Below are 22,872 nucleotides of genomic sequence, written 5' to 3'. Positions count from 1 at the left end.
AGTGAAACATATATTTTATTTCTGTTGCTTTTAATGATTATTTCTTGCAGCTACTGAAAACTAAATTTATTTCCTGGAAGATGCATCTTTCTTGAAACCAGTTAAGATGTTATGTTTTAATTATAGAAATGTTACATTATGACCATGTGTTGTCCTGGACTGTCAAGCTGATGTCCAGCTGACAAGATTAGCCATGAAAGGTGGATAGTAAAGAAGCTGGTTGGTCAATCAGTAATTCCTGCTTACTAAGGGAAAGTCAATGGATGGGGAAAAAAAACCTAGACCAAGCACTTGATTTATATACATCCTGTACATTTACTCTTTCATACAAACTGTTTTTATTAGTCTTAAGTAATATTTTACAATGTTTAAAAACTAGATTTTGCCTTGTTTTTGTCAAAATTAACTGAAATATACTTCTGTGTACAATGAATCTATACAACATAAATTTAAACTATTATTTTTAATTACTTTCATAGTTTAACTTTCCTATGATTATTTTACTGAGATACACAACAGGGCTGCGTTACAAAAGCGTTTTATTTAAAGGCACAATGTTTGGAAGAACCACAGAGGATAATGGGCAGACTGCAAACAAACCTCAAACTTCATGAACATTTTCACAAAAAGATTGCACAAATACAACAGATTGGCATAAATGGACCCACAAATAAATTCAAGAATGGTCTGCAGAAGAAAACAGCATTACTGGATGAACCTGGTGGATCTTTAGCTTAGGAAGGAAGAAAGCAATACAAAATAAAGTATAGCTGAGCAACTCTCTACAGATTTTATCAGATAACTGCAAATAAAATACTGTAAAAACAAACAATGCCAGTTTTATGGTCTGCAAAATGGGACCCTTCTAATCTCATTTGATTGTACAAAGTGGTTCAGTAACACAAACTACTTAGTGAATTTACCAGCACCTGTTTGGTCGACTCGATTGGAAACCACTGATGCTGCAGGACGAACGTTGATTCGTTCATCAAGTGCACTAACATGAATCCATAATAAATGCAAAGTGACAGATTGGTATTACATAAGTCCGTAGAAAACAGTAACACTGTATTTTATGAGTTGTAACCAGAAGCAGGAAGTGAACACATTTAGTGTTCGGCCTTTGTGAGGCCAGGCATGTCTGCAGCAGGCAACTGAAGCAATCCAAGCACAAAGTGACTCGTGTAACAACTTCTGCTCAGTTATAAATGAGTATAAACACATTCACTTTCACATTGACGAAAAGGTGCAAAATCCCAGATCCTTCAGCGCATGCCGACTATGAACATGTAACCTTTGCTCACACATCGTGGACCTAAAGTCCAAGAAAACGGGTGAAGGTTGCCATCTTTGGAATGTGTTGGACTTTGCAAAGGTAGCGTTTCAGGTGGCACTTGGGTAACGTTTACAGCTCACTCCACTACAATCAACTTTCTGCTTGTTTCAAGGCTGCTTAGTTAGAGTTATCATTACACATGTGATTATTAAAAATCAAACTTGGCATTTGGATTCAACAACTTCATTCTTCACATAAGAGGATACAATGACAAAAAGTAGATAAATAATAATATAAATAGAAGAATAATCACACAACAGAGTTCAAATTTTCCTCTTCTGTAGTGTCCACTCAACAACAAGGGGCACCAAAGTTTAAATGTCTTTGGGTCGATCTTGAAGATTGTAAAGGCAAAGGAAGATCATCTTTCTGGCCCACCACAGACGGTGTCTCTAAGAGAATATGGGATCAGCTGGTTGAGCTAAGAAGAACAAAAAGTCTTATGAGCTAACTTCAAGTATGGATGGACTGGTCTTCAAAGAAACCTTTTGATCTCAGCGTAGTTCAGCCTTTAATAACTGCAGTTTTTGTCTAAGCAGGCCGCCTGGGATGCATGCGCTCAGCAGATCTCCTCCTCGCACAGCGGCCCCCCCACCAGCAGCGAGTGTTTATCGGGCTCGCTCAGCACCAAGCTGTTGAGCGAGTGCTTGTCGGAGCGCAGCGAGTTGATGGAGGCTCGGCTGTAGTTCACGATGCGGTCCAGCAGGCTGAGTTTGGGGGAGGGACGGCGCAGCTCGCCCATGCCGATGTGAACGCTGACGTCAGACAGGCTGCCCTGCTGCCTGCTGCTGCCGAGTTTGGCTTCCAGCTTTTCGGCGCTGGGCTTCGTGTAACTGAGCGACGACGACACAAAGAGAGCAGTGAGGGACAAAAAAACAAACAAACTGGAGAACACAAGCCAAAAATATCTCATTACCATTTAAGCAGAAGGGAGGACAAAACCACAGACACAGAAGACAGCGCCATGGCAGCAGAACCCATCCACGGCTGTAGCACCAGACCAATGGGTAGGAACACACCTGGAGGAAAAACAGTACCGAGTCTCAGTACCAATAGGCTTGAAAATTATTTAAATGACATGCGTCATGATAGAAAAATAAACAAAGCAGGGTTCCTGTTTTATTTTCAGATTGAAAATTATGCAACTTTCATGTCAAAATTCCAAACTTTTCCAGAAAAGTTTGAGAAAGATTTCTTTTTCACAAGGAAATGGTTCTTAAATCATTTTTTGGGTGGACAGACAGTTCCAATAGGAAATGTATGAGCCTTGAAATTCAAACACCTTTCCATTATTTTTCACACTTTGTCCGACCTGGAAAATCCCACAGTTTTCCGAACAGGAATCCAGATAAACCTTTCGGGTATTTTCACAGTGCCTACCAGCAGCGATAGGAATGCCAACCAGATTGTAGATCAGAGCAAAGATGAAGTTGATCCTGATCCTCTTGACTGTCTTCTTGGAGAGGTCGATACTGCCGACAACGTCCAGCAGGTCATTCTGCAAGCAGAGAGTAAATCTGAAACTGAAAATGTCAACAATAAATGTTCACTCTTTACAAAAAGTTGAAAAACCCTTGTGATAATAGAAAAAAAGCTTCACTTAGGTTTTATTAATCACTGCTCAAAATGTTAAGATGCTCTTGAATTTAAGAACATTTAAAAACATTTAATAACTTGACCAATAATGTTTTGTATTCCTATGTGATTCAACAACTTGACAATTTCTAATTTTTACCCTGATCAACACCACATCTGCTGCCTCAATGGCAACATCTGTTCCAGTTCCTATGGCGATGCCGACGTCAGCCATCGCCAGAGCGGGCGAGTCGTTGACCCCGTCGCCCACCATAGCAACTCTCTTTCCGGCCTGCTGCAGCTGCTCCACTTTGGCCACCTTGTGGGAGGGCAGCACCTCGGCAAACACTTTCCTGATGCCCACCTTTTGGGAAATAGTAAAAATAAAGAAATACAAAAATAAAGAGGTGCAATCAGGTGTGGCTCGCAAAAGTATTCATACCCGTTTAATTTTTTCAAATTTTGCCATATTACAGCAACAACAAACTAAATAGAAACCAACTAAGACCCGGTCATCCATCTAAACAGAAAGAGCAAGCAAGGAGAGCATTAATCAGAGCAGCAGCCAAGAGGCCCAGCATAATTCCTGAGGAGCTGCAGAGATCCACAGCTGACAGGATAACTATGAGGGCTGCACTCCATAAATCTGGTCTTTAAAGAAGAGTGGTAGTTTTTCTCCATTCAATCTGACTCAGCCTGAGCTAGACTCCAAAGAAAAGGCCAAAAATATCAGGGCCCAGACGTCGAAGGCTGACAGAGAGACTTGCAAGTCTAATTGTATCCCGTATTCCTTTCCTTCCATTTCACAATTATGTTTCAAGTACATTAAAGTTTTTGGTGATAATGTGAGAAAATTGAGAAAAGTTCAAGAGATACAAATGTTTTCCTGTTCTTCTTCCTTCCTTACCTGGGCGGCGATAGCGCGCGCTGTCTTACTGTTGTCTCCGGTCATCAGCACCACCTCCAGACCCATGTTTGTCAGCGTGTGAACGGCCAGCTCCGCCTCAGGTTTCACAGTGTCGGCTATGGCTACCATTGCACACAGCTCGTCTACAAACAAAAATACATTTTTACAAGTTACTGTTTTGTTTTGTGTTAAAGAGAGTGTATTTTTAGCTGAACAATCACTCACTGTCCACAGCGACCAGCACAGCAGTGCGTCCTCTGCGCTCATGCTCTATCATGGCTTCATCGATGTCTGGTCTGACCTGAAGGCAGTTTCTTCTCATCCATTCCCTGTTGCCGATCAGGACAACATAGGCGGCTGTCTGAACCAAGCCTGCAGGAAATATTATTCAAATTCTGTTAAACTCAGGCTTAAAAAATTAATCATTACAATTTGGCTTCTCCACGTACTTAGAGGCTGTGGATTCATTGTGAGCGGGTGGGAGCTGGCCGGCGTCCGAGTGTCACTGATCTGGACGAGGATGCTGCTGCGCTGGTTGTTGTCCTCGCTGTCGCTGTCCGCCTGCTTTAGCAGAGACTCCGTGTTGCTGACCTGACATCGGATGCCGCAGCCCGGCACGGCCTGAAAGTCGGTGCAGGTGCCGAGAGATTCGGTACCGAGCTCCTTTGCGTCACAAAACAGGAAAACACAAACATTTGGTGTTTTCTAACTATTTCAGCAAAGGGAAGTGTGGGCTGATGGATTACATCTGAGAGAGAAAACCAACCTGCTTGCAGTATTTGGTAATAGCAGCTCCCAGTGGGTGTTCACTGTTGTTTTCTGCTGTGCCCACAATGGCCAGCAGGCGGGAGCGAGGCATCCTGTTCCCTTCCACAACTATCTTGACTTGGACCACCTTCGGAGCGCCATACGTGATCGTCCCGGTCTTGTCGAATACGACAGACTGGACCTGAAATAACCAGGTGGGTAAAAAGTAAGACAGAGACATTTAGATGACTTTACAATAAATCTTTTGATAACTTTTATTCAGACTAAGACATCTGTAAACAAAAAATGGATGAATGGAAAGTCAAATATTTGAACAATTTCTCTGTCCTTTTGATCTCTTTTTGTATACTTATACAGTCATTGAAAGTATTTCAAAGAAATTTGAGACTTTTCCTCACTGTAGGAAATCTGTAAATAGATTACCGTCAGAGAATAATTACAAACGCACCTTATGAGCCATCTCTAGGGGCTCGCCTCCCTTTATCAGGATGCCATTTTGGGCTCCAACCCCGGTTCCCACCATGACAGCTGTCGGGGTTGCCAGGCCAAGAGAACAGGGGCAGGCGATGCACAGCACAGTTATGGAGGCCTGGAAGGCAAACCGTATCACTGCCTCGGTCCTGGAAATGCTTCGGTCATAACCCTGCAGTGGAAAGAAGGGACAAGTACTTGGTTACAAAAATAAAAATATTACAGATAGGGGGAAGGCTCTTCTCTACATTTAATTATTAAAATAAAAGTTAAACATTTTTCTGCCATAACGAGGAAGCTGTCACTCTAAGGTGAACAAGCAATAAACTCACAGGAAAGAAATGCTCCACCAGAGAAAAGTCCAAAAATCCGATGATGATCCAGGCAATCAATGTGAGTACCGATATTACAACAATGAAAGGAACAAAATAGCCACTGATCTTATCTGCATACTGCTGGATAGGAGCCTGCAAAACATCATTAAAATAATTAATAGAATTACAGGAGGTTTTTCCTAAATATTGTAGATTTAGCAGAGATTTGAACTCACCTTTGAAGTCTGTGCCTCCTCCACCAGCTTAACTATCTGAGACAGGGTGGTGTCCATCCCGACATGAGTAGCACTGACCAGCAGAGAGCCGTTCTGGTTTATGGAGCCGGCGATCACTGAGCTCCCGGGCCTTTTGGTCACCGGCATGGCCTCACCTGCAATCACATTGCAACTATTGATCAGAAATACAGCACAAGTTAAGAATATGTGCATGTTTCTGTTTTTTAAGTTGTTTTTTTTAACTTTTTATAACCACAAACTTTAACACATTTTGTGGGAAGATTTTATTTTACAGAACAACACAAAGTAGTGCACTATATAGTAACATGGAATAAAAATTTTCAACATTTTATACAGACAAAAGTTTGAAAAAAGTATGCCGTGGATTTGTATGCATCCCGCTGAGTCACTGCAAGTCACTTTGGGATATGTTTTTAGCAGCTTTATTTATAAACTAAAGGCTTGCTTATTCTTCTTTGAAAAATAGCTCAAGCTCATTCAGATAAAGGAGAGAGCATCACTCAACATCAGGATTCTTGGTTGGATTCTGGACAAGACTTTGACTAGACCAGCTATTCTACGATCAAACTGTTGTAGGTGTGTAAAGTTGTTATCCTGTTTTCAGTTTTTTAAGTGCACTCTGCATGTTTTAGATGTTTCTCTGGTTTAAAACACTGGAATCAAACGTTCTTCTGCAGATCTTACTCCATATACCATGTTTCACAGTTCAGGGTGATGTGAAGTGTCCAGTCATACACAGAGCTAAAAAGTTGCTTCCACATATTTGTGCAAATTGCAAGTTCTGTTGGAACAATTTACCTTTCCAAATTAGATCTGCCCACATCCTAGATCATTTTAAATCGCTTCTCAAAACTCATTTTTATTTTTTGGCATGTATTTGAAGTAGTGTTTTGATACTCTGTTTTGATCAATTTGTGTTATTGTCGTTCTTCTACAGCACTTTGGTGCAATTTTACACCTGTTTTTAAAGTGCTATATAAATAAATTTGACATTGACAAAACTGGAAGAGGGACTTCCTTTGGCCTTTCTTTCAACATACAAAGTGTTGTACTGAAATGTTATGTAATAACGGGAATTGGGAAAGCATTGTAAAAATTGTTTTCCTAAAAACAAGGGCAATCACCTCTTGATGATTGCTTTTAACTGTACTCAGGAATTACGAAGCCCTTCCTTAACTCCAAACAGACACAAATGCAACCAACCTGTGATAAGAGACTCGTCTGCCATCGAATGTCCGTCGATGACTCTCCCATCGACCGGAAACTTCCCTCCAGGGACGACTTTGACCACGTCACCTCTCTGCACCAGCTCAACATCCACTTGTTCCTCACTAAAACAAAAATCAAATAATCTGACACTTATTCAAGTTAATATATTCATTTGATCAAATATCTGCATTTTTTTCTGTTCCAGTGTTTACATATGATTGTAATCTATAAATATCCCAAGATGTAAACAAATAGATGAAGAAAACAACGAGAACCTGAGAATGCAGTTATCACTGCTGAGGTTCACCACGGTGGCTTCTGTTGCTTGTAATGACATCAGCTTGGACAAAGCCTCAGAGGTTTTGCTCTGGAAGGGACGCACAAAAAAATGTTTACTCGCCTTTAAAAAAAAAAAAAGCTGCCGAATTTAAAAGGTTTTCTCCAAATTCAAACAATCAACAATCACAAGGGAACTAGACCTTCGCAATCTGCTCCAGCCAGCGTCCCAGCGAGATGAAGACAAAGAGCATGGGAGGCGTGTCGAAAAATGTGATGGGGTTGACTTTTGCTTTCTCCACCATGGCAACAATTAGGATGACCAGAGAGTAGCTGAACGCGATGGTGGTGGCCAGAACGATGAGCACGTCCATGTTGGCAGACTTGTGCTTCACTGCTTTGTAGGCTTGGATGTAGAAGTAACGACCTCCAATAAACTGACCATTAACAAAAAGACAAAAACAGAGAATACTCACTGCCCTACATTTAATCTGCCAGATTAAGCAGCTGGATACCTAAAATCTGTGCTACTCACCTGTACAGGTACACAGAACAGAAAGGAGAGGAGGTTCATGATGGAGAGGCCGGGGAGCAGCTGCTTCTCCAAGAACATGGTGGAGTGGTAATGGTTGCGGTCCTCTATGGTAGCGTTGTGATGGTGCGTAGCGTTCATCTTGTGGTCCATATAAATCATGTAGATCATCATGCCCATCACAGGCACGCAGAAAACCAAGCTCACCAGGAAGGACTTCCTCCACCTGAACGAGTGAACACATCGTAGTTTGATCTTGTAAGAATTTTACTTCATGAACACATTTTACTAGAGGGAGAAAAAAGTGTAGCTATAAAACTGAAACCACTAAAGAAAAGAAAAAGGATGCTTACTGTTGTATCTCTTTGCTGTGGTCCAGGTGGCTGGCTGTACGGTCCCTCTTCACTAAAGATGCCTCAAATCCCATATTCTGCCAACAAAGTATTGTTTACTATTGATAATGTCGAGCAAAACTTAGATAGAACAAATTGAGTCATTGTTTCACAGTCATTAACAGTCTTGAACATCCAAGAACAATGGACATATTTTCTATATCTGTACCTCAATCAGCTTGATAATGTCTCGTGGTCCAATCACTTCTGCGTCATACTTCACATGTGCTTTGTTGGTCGCCAAAGCAACGGAGGCATATATAATCCCCTTTTCTCTGACGAGGGTTGATTCGATTTTATGAACACAAGAGGCACATGTCATCCCCCTGACCTGGTGGATGGTGGGAGAACCAAACAGAGATGAGCACATGAGCATCACATTCAGCCTGCAATGTGCATTTGCATAAAACCCAAACATGGAAACAAAAAGCTGACGCTTGTGACCGACTCACCACCAGCTCTAGGTTTCCGTCGGATCCTTCGTAGTTCTCCATCACAAAGGCAGTGAAGCCCAGCTCCTTCACACACTCCGCTATCGTCAGCGGATCTGTGACCTCTGGGTTGTAACGGACCTCTGCTTTACTTGCCATGAGAGCCACCAAAACCGAGTAGATCCCTAAAAGACATTTGAGATTTCCTCTGTAGCATTCATCACCAGAAGGTTCACACAGACAAATCCCGTTGTTGTTTTACGCACCAGCTTCGTTTTTGAGGTTGCGCTCGATGTTTGATACACACGAGGCGCATGTCATTCCTCCGATCTGGATGTAGCATTTGGAGGGCATGTCTCCAGTGGATCCCAGTAGGGTTTCATTGAGGAGCTCACTGTCTAAGTTCTTCTTCTGGACACGTGGAGACCTTGGTAATATGGGATCTGATGCAGGCAGCAGAGAATTGGTTTCTGTTGTTGAGATAAAGAGCTTACAGATTACTTCCAAGAATAAATAACAAACTTCACAAAAGTCACCACACTGTGCAAACAAAACCCCTCCTTTTTATACGCTGTGCATCAATGTAGTCAGACATTCTTGCAATTCTTTTCACAGCGTCTTCATCAGTAGTTCTTCAGGCCTTTTGAAACTCTTTCAGTGTTTTTCTACAGGAAATATATGGTATATAAAAGTAAAGTCTTTCAAGAACGGGACAACCTTCAGACACAAAAGGAAGGAAAGATCTTCCACTTGAAGTAGCTGGTTACAAAAAACCCAAAACACTCCAACTAGATCCAGGTTAGGTTGTCAGTCATGTACATGACCAACACTGTCAGTGAAATGTCAGCAAAATATACAACTTTAGGGGTAAAAAAAAAATCATATATTATTTATGAGCCGGTCTATTGGAATTTTCATTCACCGTGATCTCTCAGGTTTACACAGAATGATCAGAAAAAGAGAAAATATCTACTCAGCAACTGTTATGAGGATGAATGCGATGTTGATAATATATCAATGGTCAGAATGACCATTGATATATTTTGTTCAAGGTGAACAAAAAGCAGCAGCAGAAAATTAGTCAAGAGGAAGAAAAAGCCACCTGGATATAATACATGCCACACACTCTTACCAGGTAAAAATGCATCAAAGCCCATGTCTTCTATGGCCTCCTTCAGCTCCTCTGGCGTGGTGAGAAGAGGGTCATACTCAAAGACTCCCTGATGGTCAGTCAGAGACACCTGAGCCGACCTCACCCCCTTCCTCTGGGAGATCATTCCTTCGATAGACTGCACACAGGAGTTGCAGGTCATGCCTTCAATGTGAATATGAACAGCAGACACCAGCGGCTGGGTGAAACACGGCTGTGAAGCAGCAGGTCTGGGCTGTAGTGCTGAGACGGTGAGCGCTGGTGATGTGGATACGGGACTGAGAGTGTGGGAGAAGTCCAGCGGTTTGGTCTTAAAGTTTCCAGGAGGAAGAGTTTCGATGGCCTGCTGCAGTTGAGTCACTGTGACCTTCAGAGGGTCGTAGCAGATGGAGGCCTGCTCCTTCTCCAGAGAGACCTCCACGGAGGAAACACCAGGCAACGTGGAGACGTTGTCCTGAATGTTGACCACACAAGAATGGCAGTGCATGCCTTTCACCCTGAGCCTAGCGCACGCCGTGTCTATGAAGATCTCTGTCTCGTCGGATGTCTCGGGCGGAGAAGAAGAAGCCGTCGCTTGTTGAGAATCAATTAAACGTTCGATGTCTCTGTTGGAGAGCTGCAGGGGGCGGGGCTTGGATTTGACAGAGGCTTTGAAGCCAGCCACACTAATCTGTTCGATGATGGTCTGGATGGTGGTGAGGTAAGGCAGGTAGACGACCGTAGCTTCCTGAGAGTCCAGAACAACTGCAGAGAGGAAAGGAGTGAATTAATATGCAGAGTAAAACACAAGATGAGCAAAGATACAGATGTTTGGATAAAGGAAATATATACATAAGGCCTGCACAATATTAGTAAAATTGACTGCAATATTATTCTTGATTATTGCAATGATGTTGTTAATTATATTTTTATCCAAATTTTCTCCGACATGGCCATATCCCAACGCTTCCAATGAATTTAAACACCTCAGTCACTAAAATCTGAAGGATATCAGGTGTGGGCGGTAAGCATCCTTCCAATTTAATGCATATTCAAATAAAATAACCTTCTAAATGATGCAATCAAGCAATACACATTCTGATAATGGAATAATGACTGCAATTCAATATATTTTGAAGCTTAAATCTAAATAATTAAAGACTTAATTTACCAAAGGCTATTTCTTAAAAACTGGTTAGCTTAAATCATTTTTGAAGTCTTTCATGGAGTTTAATTCTTTGCCTTAAAACAAAAAATCAAACAGGAGTGGAACACAAAAAGTGTCTGGCTTTATCAGCAAGAACCAATAGCCATTTTTTTTAGAATAGCTATTTTTAATAACTATATTCAAGTAAAATATCAAGAATTACTGTTCTTCCGAATAGTTGCCTAAATTTTCCCTCTAACAGATAAAGTAATAATTCTACAGGATTTCAGATGTTATATTTTCATGTTTTGTCCACCAGGGGGCAGTGCAATCCAACCGGATCTAACTTGTTTTCAGTGTTTCTGTATATGAATATTTTTGTTCATATCAGCTTAATAAGGAATATTAATATGAAGAGCCTCAAAATGCCTAAATGTAATTTATCTTGTGACGTCTTTTAAATACTAGTTTAAACTTTTTCTGACCATTTCACAGCTAAAACATTATGCGAATATTATTTTTTTATTTTATTTTTGTTTTATACTGGTTTAGTCTTGCTAAATCATCTAAATTTAAGGATTGTCTTATTTTATTTTTTGTCAGTTTTGTGAGTTATTTTGCAAGAAATGGGACTGCAACCCATTTTATTGTGCTTGTACAATGACAGCAGATAACCTATTCTGGAAAGAACAACTAGAAACACTTAAACCAGGGCGGCAAATTGGTGAGATGGGTCATAAACCATTTTCCATTGTTATTATACAGTGGTTATTTAATTATTGCTCTGTGTAAGATTATCTAAAAGCTTACATTCAGTGGAAGAAAAGCTTTTAGTGCAACAGCCCCATCATTGGTAAAAAAAAACAACAAAAAAATCCTGCATTTAGCAGACAGCTACTATTAATTTTAAATTGAAATGTTTTTAAATATAAACTTATTTGAAAGAATTAAATTGAACAATCTGTTATAAAACATAACGTTCTGCCACAGATAAAATAAACTAAAGTTTTTGTCCCACTGTGCTGCAGCTAATCTTACAGCTGCAGCTATAAGATTTCACAAGTCCTTGTGAGAGGACTTGTGAAATCCTTTCACAAGTGTTGCAGGGAAGGAAATGTAAACAGATGTGATTATATTTACTGACATGTCTCTGTGTTTACAGTGACAGTATGTTTGCAGACAGATTTAAGAATGCTATTGCAGCATTCTTACAATAGCTGCAGCTACTGTAAGAATGCTGCAGCTATTCTTACAATAGATGCAGCACAGTGTTGAATGTGTTTCATGCTTCTACATCAGCTGTTTACTGTCACCGTAAACACAGAGACATGTCAGTAAATATAATCCCATCTGTTGCATTTCCTTCCCTGCAACACCTGTGAGAGGATTTCACGAGTCATTCTCAAATCCATAAAGACAATCTCTCAGGTTCATAACGCCCTGGCCCTGTGAGACGTGCAGCGCAGCACCTCAGATAGCGAAGTCGTACGTGACTGCAGGTCTCAGAGCCTGTCGAGAACTTCACCTTTGATCTTTTTAATCCCTTTCAGTTTTCCAATCTTCCCTTCAATGGTGGTGGTGCAAGAGTGGCAGGTCATTCCTTCAATGCTGAGTTTCAGAACCGCAACTTCACTGGCTGCGGTGTCCAGCTGGGACACGCTCAGGCCTTTCTGCACTGGGCTGCCAGGGGTTTGTTTCTCCTGAGGTGAGACATCTTCCACCACCTCTATGAGCTGCTGGATGGAGGTCAGGGAAGGAACATAAGTGACGGTCAGGCCCATGCTGGGTGCGCTCTCCTGGACATCAAGCACCCCTTGAATTTGTGACAGCTTCTCCAAAGCCTCCTGCTGGGTTGCAGTCGTCAGTCCTGACATGGGGATCAGCTGAGTGTCTGTAAACACCGGAGTGGCAGTGCTGCTCTCTGGTACACTGGACTCGAAGCCCATGTCCTCGACGGCCTCTGACAGGGACTCAGGGCTCTGTTGACTGGAGTCAAAAATAACCGTGGCACTCTTCTTCTCTAAAGACACCTAAAAATATAAAAAATAAAAAAAACACATATGTTAAACAAGGATGATGTTGTGGAGAATTATTGTTCCGATTAAGGATGCACTGCTCCGCTTTTTTTCCCCTTCCGATACAGATATCTGAGGTTTGGTATCGGCTCTACAGCAGTACAGCACACGTAAATACAACAATAGCTTCACAAGCTTGGTCAAACATGTAAAAACAACACAACATAGTTAGTTTTTTTTTCAGTCAGTACAATTAGTATAACAGTCATTGTCTAATAAACAATAAAAAATACTGGGTAACACTTTGTTTGAAAGGGTGTGCATAAGAGTGGCATGACACTGCCATAAACATGACATAACACTTGTCATGAACATGAAGGAGTCTTCATAAATGTTTACGACTGTTGTCATAAAGTGTCAATCGGTAACTAATGACACTTTTAATGCAAAGTTGCACTAAAGGTTGAATTGAAAGTCCATTAAAAGTGTTAACTTCGCATTATAAATGTCATTATTTACCAAATGACACTTCATGGCAACAGTCGTAAACAGTCATGAAAACTCCTTCATGTTCCTGACAGGTGTTGTGTCCTGTCAGTCTTATGCACACCACTTCAAATAAAGTGTCATCAGAAAGGTAAACTGACTAAAACAACAGGTTGACTAAACTAAATAAGCTGGTTCTTTCAAATGGTTCAGAGGATGCGATTAGCAATTCTAAATATAATGTAAAATAAATAACATAATAGCAGGACATCACTCAGAGCACAGAGAACAGACATAGACTAAATAGATCTGCTCTTATGGATGGACCACGTTGTCGCCATACCTGATCTGGAATTTTTTTAAATATCAGGGCTGATTCATTTATTAAAACTGGATATCAGATATCAATGTTTTCCCATACAGGCAGAGATATAATTCTAATTCTAGCTGCAATTAGTTTATTTTACAATAAAATATTAAGATTAACGCCTTAATATTCTAGGGTTTTAGTGGTTTTGACTGACTTTGTTCACCTATTTTCATAAAGAGAGGAAACCCTGTTGAGGCTTCAAAAGACTGGAGATGGGGGGTGGAGGTTCCTCTTCATGCAGCGCAGCAGCCCCACACCCCACACCACAACTGCAATCAAGTGACTTGGAGCATATTCATGAGCTAGAACAGCTCAAACAAGGTCTAGTTCTAGATCCGATACAGAATCTGCAGCAGGATTTGAAAATTGCTGTACAGACACACTCTCCATCCAATTTGACTGAGTTGGAGCAATTTATCAATGAAGAAAGAATTAGGTCTACAAAGATGGAAGCAAGAAACACCATAAGTCATGCAACCACTGTTACACAGAAGAGCCTCTTTTTACTAAGATTTCACACAACCTGATGGCCACTGATGTTCCATGACTTCATTTATCAATTATGTCTTTTTTTTATTATTATTTTACCGATTGATATATACTGCACTGTGTTATAATTAGCTCTGATATGACGTGTAAATAAATGAATATGAATGTTCAGTTACATATATTTCTGTATGTAAACTGGATTACTTTGTCTTGTAAAGTGCATTTTGATTGTGAATTGGCGCTGTATAAATAAACTGAACAGAACTGTTTTGCAATGGTTACTAGGGAAAAATTGCAGTTTCTAGATTTCCGGAGCAGTAAGAAAAAATTCCCCCAAAAATCTGCAGCTGTAACTGCGGTGGCAACTTATTCAACAATGATTTGACTCACAGGGGGCTCAATAGAGATGTCTGCCACACTTTTAAGATTTATGTTTACAAAACAGTATGAAAACCATAACTCTTTCCACTTAATTATGTCGTCACCACTTTGTGTTGGCATACTACATAAAATACCAATTAAAGCATCTAGACCTTTGCGTTTCCGACACAGGAAACAGTGGCTCTGTATACGCTTATTAAAGCAACTTACACTGAAGTTAGTTCAATGATCGTTTACATACTATTGTTATATGGCCATATTAAGTCACTGCAGCTCTAATTTAATGGCATTTTACAGCTTTTGTTCATGGCCTTTGGTAAGCGTTTGGCATGTTCAGTCAGCATGATGACCCTCAGGTCGCCTTCTTAAGCAAGAAGGAAACATGTGATGCTCAGAAGGCGTCACCTGATTCAACCATAAGTTTTAAAAAAGGAAGCAGTTTCTAGCTGCTTTAGTAGTAACTTTTTCTTAAAATTAGAGAACAAAGAAAAATACACATTGTTCTTCCAAGAGAAAAATGAAAAACAATCCACTTTGCTCAGATCACTTATGAACAGATAATCCCAGCACTAAATTCTGTTACCCACAATAATTTCCTGTGGGGGCAGAGGATATAGCGACCTGATGTCGCAGTCCTGCAAAGGGCAGGGGATTATTGGGAACACAGTATTACATTATCTTCTCATTCAGCCTTAGCCTGAGGGGTAAACATACAATAAACAAAACAGCAGACCACCACTACTTCAATTAAGCTGTCTAACATGGCTGCACTGATGGAAATCAGACAAGCTGCTCCCTAAGAAGCAGAACTGTACCAAACAATCCAGTTCTACCATGAAGAGAATAAAACCTATATAAATGTATATCTAAGCTAACAAGAGGATTCTCTGCTCAAGAGTTAAATAGTTAAAACATTAAAACACTATCAGATCTTGTTTTTGCAGTGGAAATAAATGCAGCAGAAGTCATCAAATTTAAAGGTCAGTGAGTCAAGACAGAGCAAAAAATGCAGTACAACAGAAAGTACAAAATCAGCCATTACCTTTATATGTATCACTCCATGTAGAGACCCAATCCGCTGCTCTATGGACTGAACACAAGAGCCACAGGTCATTCCCTCAACTCTGAGGGAAACTGAGCACAGGTTTATCTTTTGTGTCATGACTGCTTTACCTAAAACCACAGAAGGAGAGAAAAGATTTAAATGTCAAAACAACAATACACCAGACAAAAAAAACAAAAACACAGAGCAGAGGAGATTGTTTTTCTCTAGTTGAGAAATAAAACCAGGACATTGCAACACTATGACGGTCTTGTTTGAGTTCTATTAAAACGTCAATAACAATAAGCCCCTGCATATAAAAATAAAAAAAAGTATATGCAGAAAACCTCCATAAAAAAACATAAACCAATCTGGATACTGATGATGTGTGCTGAACTTTACCAATTGTTCATTACTAATGAATTATATAGTTTCATTTTAATTTCTGTTGTATATTTTATTTGTTATTATGCAACTTTAACAAACATTACAATCTTACCCATTATATTAATTTGTACTTGCCATTATTTCAGATTTCAATACAAACATTTTGAATCTTTTACACTATTTTAAGGTATTTGTTGTTTTTTCTATTTATTTTCTGTGCTCCATTTTATTAGTTACTCACCCTATCTAATTCGTAAATTAATTTGTCGGAAAAAATACATTCAGAAAGAAACACATATAATGAATCTGCTTTTCCGATCTTTTCATTGCAAATGATCTCTATAAAAGCAAGCGTTGCTCTCTCTCTCTAAAGGTCCAAGCTTGCTGTCAGAGCACCAGTCTCTTTATTATGAGTTTATCTAAAATATTGTGTTTACATGCGTTTATAACTGTTTTTTTCTACATTACAGAGCTACTGAGACTTCTTAAAGCCAATCATGTGGAAATAAAGTGTAATTTATAGAACCACTTCTAAGATCTGAGACACAAAACTGGAAAGACTTGGATTTTCACTTCAACCAACAAGGACAAACAAATCATTTATGACCTGTGTTGATGTTTTGCTTTCGTCAACAGGTCGCTTCTACAATGAAAACACATGCTCTTTTCTAGATCCAGCGTATAAGCCTAATTTATCTCAATTTAAAATAATACTAACCATGCCTGGTTAAGCACACCAGGAGCTGCATTTCCAGCAATAGTTACCAAACCGATTATTTTGTCGTTTCACCAGCAGGAACACAACACAAAGTATATTAAGTCAACTTGAGCTTTAGCAAGAGATCCGCATCTATGTATAGACAAATACGCCGCTAACACGAGCGATTTTATAAAGTGATGGACTCTTACCTTCAGTAGGGAAAAAGAAAGGTTAGCTACAGGCTACACAGTGTTGACTGTCAGGTTGCTAACAAGCTAACAAGCTAACAGCCTCTTCCCAGCTCTGGTGACAGTGAACCAAGTAGACCCGTCTGGACATGTTGTCGGAAGCGAGGAACTACTGATACTGATAAACTGAGCGTTTCCTTTTCCTTGCTTTCATAAAAACTCTGCTGTTTTTGGTTCCTTCAACTCAAGCAGACGTGACCGATCGCTGGGCTTTACTGCGTCATCACCGAGGGGCGGAGCTCCGAATCAGACGTTCAGGCGTTACGGGTTAAGTTTGCCCTCAGTTCGTTCTTAAGGCTGCTATTCGTAGAGGCATTATTAGAACCCCAAATTATTTGGGGTATAACAAAGCTTAACAAAGAATAATCTGATATTCTACATCGAATTTTACGTTATTTGATATTGAAAGAATTATAATATGTGCTATGCTAGATATTAGCAAAATGAGAGTTTCAACAATGCCTTTGTTGCAACTTCTATATCAGCAGATCGATTAAAACAGCAGCTATAATAACACATTAATGTAAAACATGTAAAGAGCTGGGTAGATTCCAGTTTAACCTGTACCTCTCGACCTCCCAACAACCTCAGCAAAACTGAGCAAACACTGTGATGAAAATGACCATCCTGGTGAATGTGCATGCTTGCTTTGTTGCACAATATCAATGCAAAGCTGGTCCTGCTTGAACATACAGTTGAAACAGGATATTGATATACATACTAAAAAGACACAAACTTTCTATCTCACTTTGCCAAAGTGCAGAGTAAAGAATAAAAACTACTTTTTATTAGGTTTTTCAAATTCAAACGTTGACACACATTTCCCTGGCATTTGATGGAATTTCCTTTTACAGAATGGCTTTGTTCAGTTGCTTTTGTTATCCTAACACAAGATCATCACATCAAATTTGGCCCAGTCTTCCCAACAGAACTGGTTTTCAGCTCTGGCCAGAAATTACCAATGGGGCTGAGATTAGGTTTGTAGGACAGCCACACCAATGCACTGACTTCATGGCTCGTCCAACATTATACATCTACTGAAATCTTTCTGATTGAACATTTCAATCACCATGACCTTCCAGGTATCCGGTCTGCTTTTAGGTCCAGCAATTTCACCAAATGTCACAACTGAAGTACATTTGTGAGAAAAAGAATTATACTGAAGTTTTTAATCTTCATTCGTTGATTTTATACATCCCTGGAAAATAAATTACATACTGAACAGTCAAACAGTCAAAACTAACATTGGTTTGCTCATTGAACATAATATTAATACAAGAAATGCTCGGGAAAAAAGTAGAACATCCTTCCATACCATTCTTCTAACTTTAGTAAGCTGCTTCTCGTAGTTATCTGCCAATCTCTGACATTGACCTAAGGAAAGCTCGCTTAATAGATTTCAGCTGTGAGATGTTGGAGGGTTTTTCCCCCCACATACAGTGCCTAAAAAAGTATTCGACCTTTGGATTTTTTTATCCTTTTAATTGCTTTGACAGATCAATCATGGTCAACAATGTTTGATTTTAAGACTAAAATAATTACAAGAAACTCTTTGATGTTAAAGTGAAAAATGATTTCCACAAAATAACGACAAATAGAAAACACAAAATGAGTCATTGCAAAGACCAGACTTTTGCTTCCCCTCATGTCCTTCTGGGAAACGTTGGTGCTCTGCGAGCAAAAGTTAGCCAAGATTCACCCCTGGGAAATCCTGAAGGTGTCAGAAAAGCCACAGATGTCCTTCTTACGCACAGTCTGATACTTGTTTACAAGATCACACACACACAGGTGTCCACACTCTGACACACTGACCCACTTTCTCATCCTGCGTTCACACAGTTTAGGGATCTACGTGCACTCATTCAAACAGAGCGACCATGCCGACTGACACGAACTAATCAACCAAACAAGGGACTGGGCTGACTGTCTTCTGTGGAAACAAACCCAAACTTGTTCATTTCCCACAGATGCAGATTCAATATTCAGCTCCTGTGCACACAGCAGAGCAGAGATGCGGGTCCATGTTTTCCCGCACTCACGTGTACCCGCCGCTCCGCGTCAAGCTGTCGCTGAAGAGAGGAGAGCTCATTAAAGGAGCAGCTCCTGCTGTCCCATATCATCATCATCGTCATCATCATCATCATCATCAGCAGCAGCAGCAGCAGCAGCCAGGCTTCCCCCAGTCACTGTCGGTCAGGGCTCCAGGTGAACGGCGCCTTCGCAACCTCCAGAGAACCAAACTCAGACGGAAACCATGCTTTTAATGACTCAGTGTAAGTAATGGCGCGTTCCTGTGTTATTTTTTGTTAGCTACGATTGAAAAAAAAAGTTTCATTGTTTCTGCTCTGTTAAAATGTGTGTGTGTTTGGTTAAAAGAGCTTGCAAGTTTGGCCAGTCTAGAAAATTGAGTTTGTAAAGTGATGAAGAAAAAACAACGAATTAATGAATTATTTTATATGCGGTTTCAGTAAGTAATAAACCTGTTTTGAGGATGCAGAGAATAAGCTTGCAGTTCATGGATTGTGTTTCATGTAGAGAATGAGATTATGTTTACAGGTTTTAATATTTGACATCAGGGGGAGCGTTTTGCATGAAATGTAGGAACACAGATAGCCTACTCTTACGAACATGCAAGGATCGTGTTTTTCTTCAATTAGTCAACTTTTCTTTAGTTGTAGAAACCCCCCAGAGAAATTATCTCTTTCATAATGTTTGTACAAGATCACTCTTCAGTGGTAAACAGAAATAACATTTTGTGACAACCACAAACTTTTATTTGTGTTTTATCAAGATTTTCTGTGAAAGATCATGAAGTAGAAAACAATTGTAAAGTCGAAAGGAAGAAAAATAAAATTAAAACCTTTATTAAAAAAAAGGAAAACTGGTTTATTTGAATGCATTTCGTTGAATTAATAATTTGCAGAGTCATGTTTACATGTTTAAAGTAATCTATTATTCATTTTCATTTCCAAATTATGCTCAGGCTGTTTTGGTTTATGACATGAAATTCCCACAAATTGATTGAAAGTTTAATTTGTGATATTACAAAATATAGAAAGATAATTTTTAGGCCACTGTATATTTTTGTTTTTCCTTGCACTACTTTTATATATATAAAAATTAAACATAGACAGAGAGGCTGGGATGAGAAGCCATGAAAAACCATAACTGGGATTGGAAACATGTCTCACCATCGTTTGAACATTTACTACTTTATGTTGCTGTAATGTCTATTTAACCCGTTCCAATCCTTCTATCTCACAGGAACCTCACTAGCATCAAAATGAAACGTGGAAGGTCTGTTCTCAACTCCAAATGCCCCATCTTCCCCTACCATGAGAAACCAGGAAAAAGACACAAGCCCAGCTTTGCGCTGTCTCCACCAACGGACTGGGGCAACCTGCCTTACTGCATTGTTCTGCAGATCTTCCAGCACTTGTCCCTGGTGGACCGGGCTCGATCCTCATCCGTGTGCCGGTGTTGGAACGACGTGTTTCACATGCCTGACCTGTGGCGACGGTTCGAGTTTGAGCTCAATCAGCCAGCCACGTCTTACTTGCGCTCCACTCACCCTGACCTCATTCAGCAGATCATCAAGAAGCACGCCCAACACCTGCAGTATGTTAGCTTCAAAGTAAGAGCCTTCCACCCCCTTCCTGTCCACAATGATCCCAGATCAGCTGCTTTAAAAACATTATGTGCCTTTTCTAATCCAAACCAAATGCACTGTCACATTGATTTGGCTTTTTTTTTTTTGCTTTACAGATATACTTTTTTATACATTTATTGTTTTTAATAAGTTATGAATTCCTGTTTCTGTTTGAATCAGGTTGACAGTAGTACAGAGTCTGCAGAGGCAGCCTGCGACATTCTCTCTCAGCTGGTGAACTGCACCATCAAAACCTTAGGGTTGATTTCCACAGCGCGGTCCAGCTTCATGGATGTGTCTCAGGTAAGTCCTCTGCCCGTCTTGCTCTTTTTATGCAACAGTCTTGGTAAAAAGGGTTCCTGCAAGGAAAAGGTTCTGTTCTAACTGCTAGCTTCTCCTCCGCAGGCCCACTTTGTCTCTGCTCTGACAGTCGTGTTTGTGAACTCCAAGTCTCTGTCGTCCATCAAGATCGATGACACCCCAGTGGATGATCCATCTCTGAAGGTGTTGGTGGCCAACAACAGCGACACCTTGAAGCTTCTGAAGATGAGCAGCTGTCCTCATGTCTCCCCAGCAGGTTGTTATATGATTATAGGACTGCAGTAATGATGTAGTGTACAATGCCTTTTAGCCCATTTTGTCACCTGGAAAACACAAATATTAATTAGTTTTAATGAGATTTAATGTGATAGACCCACGTAAGGTGAGGCATAATTGTGAACTTGAAGGAATGTAGTAAATATTTCCAAAGTTTTTACAAATGAAAATCTAAGAAATAGGGCATGGATTTATATTAAACCCTTGGGAGTCAATATTTTATATAAAAAAAACATGTTACTTTTCCAGTCTATAGACTGAACACTAGCTTGAACTAAATTGAACAGGGAACGTCTATAAATCTCTTTTTTCTCTTCAGGCATTTTGTGTGTGGCAGATCAGTGCCATGGCCTCCGAGAACTGGCGCTAAACTACCATCTCCTCAGTGATGAGCTCCTGCTTGCTTTGTCCTCTGAAAAGCACGTCCACTTGGAGCATCTCCGCATCGACGTGGTAAGCGAAAACCCTGGCCAGACTCACTTTCACACCATCAAGAGAAACAGCTGGGAGGCTCTGGTCCGTCACTCCCCCAAGGTCAACATCGTCATGTACTTTTTCCTCTACGAAGAGGAGTTTGGGCCCTTCTTCTGCGAGGAGACCCCGGTCACCCACCTGTACTTTGGCCGGGCAGTGAGTAAAGAAATGCTGGGCCGCATCGGGCTGAACTGCCCCCGGCTGGTGGAGCTGGTGGTGTGCGCCAACGGCCTCAATCCGCTGGACGAGGAGCTGATCCGCATCGCAAAGCGCTGTAAAAGCCTGACAGCCATCGGGCTGGGTGAGTGCGAGGTGACCTGCAGTGGCTTTGTGGAGTTTGTGAAGACGTGCGGGGGCAGACTGACGCAGCTGTCGATCATGGAGGAGGTGTTGATTCCAGATAACAGATACAACATGGAGCAGATCCACAGTGAGGTGTCGAAGCACCTGGGCCGCCTGTGGTTCCCTGATATGATGCCCACCTGGTAAAGTGATAGTAAATGGACAACAGCCAATGACAGCATAACCTATCTGGACATCGAATAAGGGAACTGTTAGGCCTTATTCAAACAAAAATTGTTTTTCCAAAGCTATGTTGCTATTTGACTTTTTGAAAAGTTTCTTTAAAACACCAAATAATTTCTAGAAATATCATCATTCTTTATCTATTTCAATTTTTTTTAAGCAGAGACCTAAACAGAGGAATGCAACATAAGAAATAACAATGTTACAAAACTCTGGTTCTGTCTATAAGCCATCTAGCCAAAGGTTAATTTACTCACTCTACCTGTAATCGGATATGACATCAACATGCCCTGTATGGTGTTAATAAGCAGGTAATTGTGTTTCTTATTGTTGTTTCGTGTGGTGAATCCAAATCTAAGCAGTTTGAATCCTTGCTTCTCTATGTCCCGTGTGACCTTCTCACAGCCCTTCATTTTTAACGCTAGAGGGCAGCAGGGATCTAACTGCGGGCGGCAGCGTGTTATATAAGCTGAGCCGCTGCTGTATAATGAAGTATGCCCATGATAACTCAGCCCTTTTTACAAGTGGATGTGCTTGTGCACACTCCATTTCCATAAAAAGCTCCAGGATTTGCAGCATAGAAACCAATTTTCCACCTGACTCATTTTCATTTGGATTTTGCTTGTTTTAATGAAGATGCTCCATCATCATACGCACAAATGTTCACAATCGCTTTATTTGTTTGGCCTGAAACAGGTGAGAAGATAATATTGGAGACATTAGAGAAAGGTGCTTCTTTTTAAGGGTGGGTGGCCACTAACTGGG

At 40.4% G+C, this 22,872-nt stretch overlaps 2 protein-coding genes across 3 annotated transcripts; one reads left to right on the top strand and one right to left on the bottom strand.

The window, feature by feature from the left end:
- Window positions 1-522: 522 nt before the first annotated feature.
- Window positions 523-17,101, bottom strand: atp7a (ATPase copper transporting alpha). 2 transcript variants are annotated; one of them, XM_028008210.1, is made up of 23 exons: window positions 16,824-17,101; window positions 15,528-15,658; window positions 12,270-12,774; window positions 9,601-10,362; window positions 8,735-8,938; window positions 8,490-8,653; window positions 8,207-8,368; window positions 7,999-8,075; window positions 7,649-7,871; window positions 7,317-7,550; window positions 7,113-7,204; window positions 6,832-6,959; window positions 5,608-5,762; window positions 5,390-5,524; window positions 5,035-5,229; window positions 4,585-4,767; window positions 4,268-4,481; window positions 4,044-4,190; window positions 3,819-3,961; window positions 3,072-3,275; window positions 2,717-2,834; window positions 2,253-2,355; window positions 1,896-2,169 (listed from the first exon to the last, which is right to left on the bottom strand). In XM_028008210.1, exons 2-23 carry the CDS (start codon window positions 15,645-15,647, stop codon window positions 1,896-1,898), a joined length of 4,542 nt encoding a protein of 1,513 aa, XP_027864011.1. In that variant the 5' UTR covers window positions 15,648-15,658; window positions 16,824-17,101. The 2 variants fall into 2 exon arrangements, with proteins under 2 accessions (XP_027864012.1, XP_027864011.1); XM_028008211.1 differs by lacking the exon at window positions 16,824-17,101 and having other exon boundaries at window positions 523-2,169; window positions 15,528-15,647.
- A 1,560-nt stretch (window positions 17,102-18,661) lies between these two features.
- On the top strand, window positions 18,662-22,827 carry fbxl3l (F-box and leucine-rich repeat protein 3, like). The gene is made up of 5 exons (XM_028009618.1): window positions 18,662-19,135; window positions 20,127-20,496; window positions 20,692-20,814; window positions 20,917-21,088; window positions 21,428-22,827. The coding sequence occupies exons 2-5, from the start codon at window positions 20,146-20,148 to the stop codon at window positions 22,069-22,071; spliced, it is 1,290 nt and encodes a 429-aa protein (XP_027865419.1). The 5' UTR covers window positions 18,662-19,135; window positions 20,127-20,145; the 3' UTR covers window positions 22,072-22,827.
- Window positions 22,828-22,872: the final 45 nt, after the last annotated feature.

The sequence above is a fragment of the Xiphophorus couchianus genome, chromosome 23 (genome assembly GCF_001444195.1).
Source record: "Xiphophorus couchianus chromosome 23, X_couchianus-1.0, whole genome shotgun sequence".
Classification (NCBI taxonomy): Eukaryota; Metazoa; Chordata; class Actinopteri; order Cyprinodontiformes; family Poeciliidae; genus Xiphophorus; species Xiphophorus couchianus.
This window is presented reverse-complemented; position numbering and strand designations above follow the sequence as displayed.

What these genes read in the sequence shown, in the direction of transcription:
- atp7a (XM_028008210.1), bottom strand. Translation starts at nt 15,647, where the DNA reads ATGACACAAAAGATAAACCTGTGCTCAGTTTCCCTCAGAGTTGAGGGA. An exon ending in TGGTGGAGCATTTCTTTCCT is followed by an intron (nt 5,230 to 5,389) that starts GTGAGTTTATTG and finishes TTTCCACTGCAG; the next exon opens with GGTTATGACCGAAGCATTTC. An exon ending in TCCTCCCTTCTGCTTAAATG is followed by an intron (nt 2,170 to 2,252) that starts GTAATGAGATAT and finishes GTCGTCGCTCAG; the next exon opens with TTACACGAAGCCCAGCGCCG.
- fbxl3l (XM_028009618.1), top strand. Translation starts at nt 20,146, where the DNA reads ATGAAACGTGGAAGGTCTGTTCTCAACTCCAAATGCCCCATCTTCCCC. An exon ending in GCTTCATGGATGTGTCTCAG is followed by an intron (nt 20,815 to 20,916) that starts GTAAGTCCTCTG and finishes TCTCCTCCGCAG; the next exon opens with GCCCACTTTGTCTCTGCTCT. An exon ending in TCCTCATGTCTCCCCAGCAG is followed by an intron (nt 21,089 to 21,427) that starts GTTGTTATATGA and finishes TTTTCTCTTCAG; the next exon opens with GCATTTTGTGTGTGGCAGAT.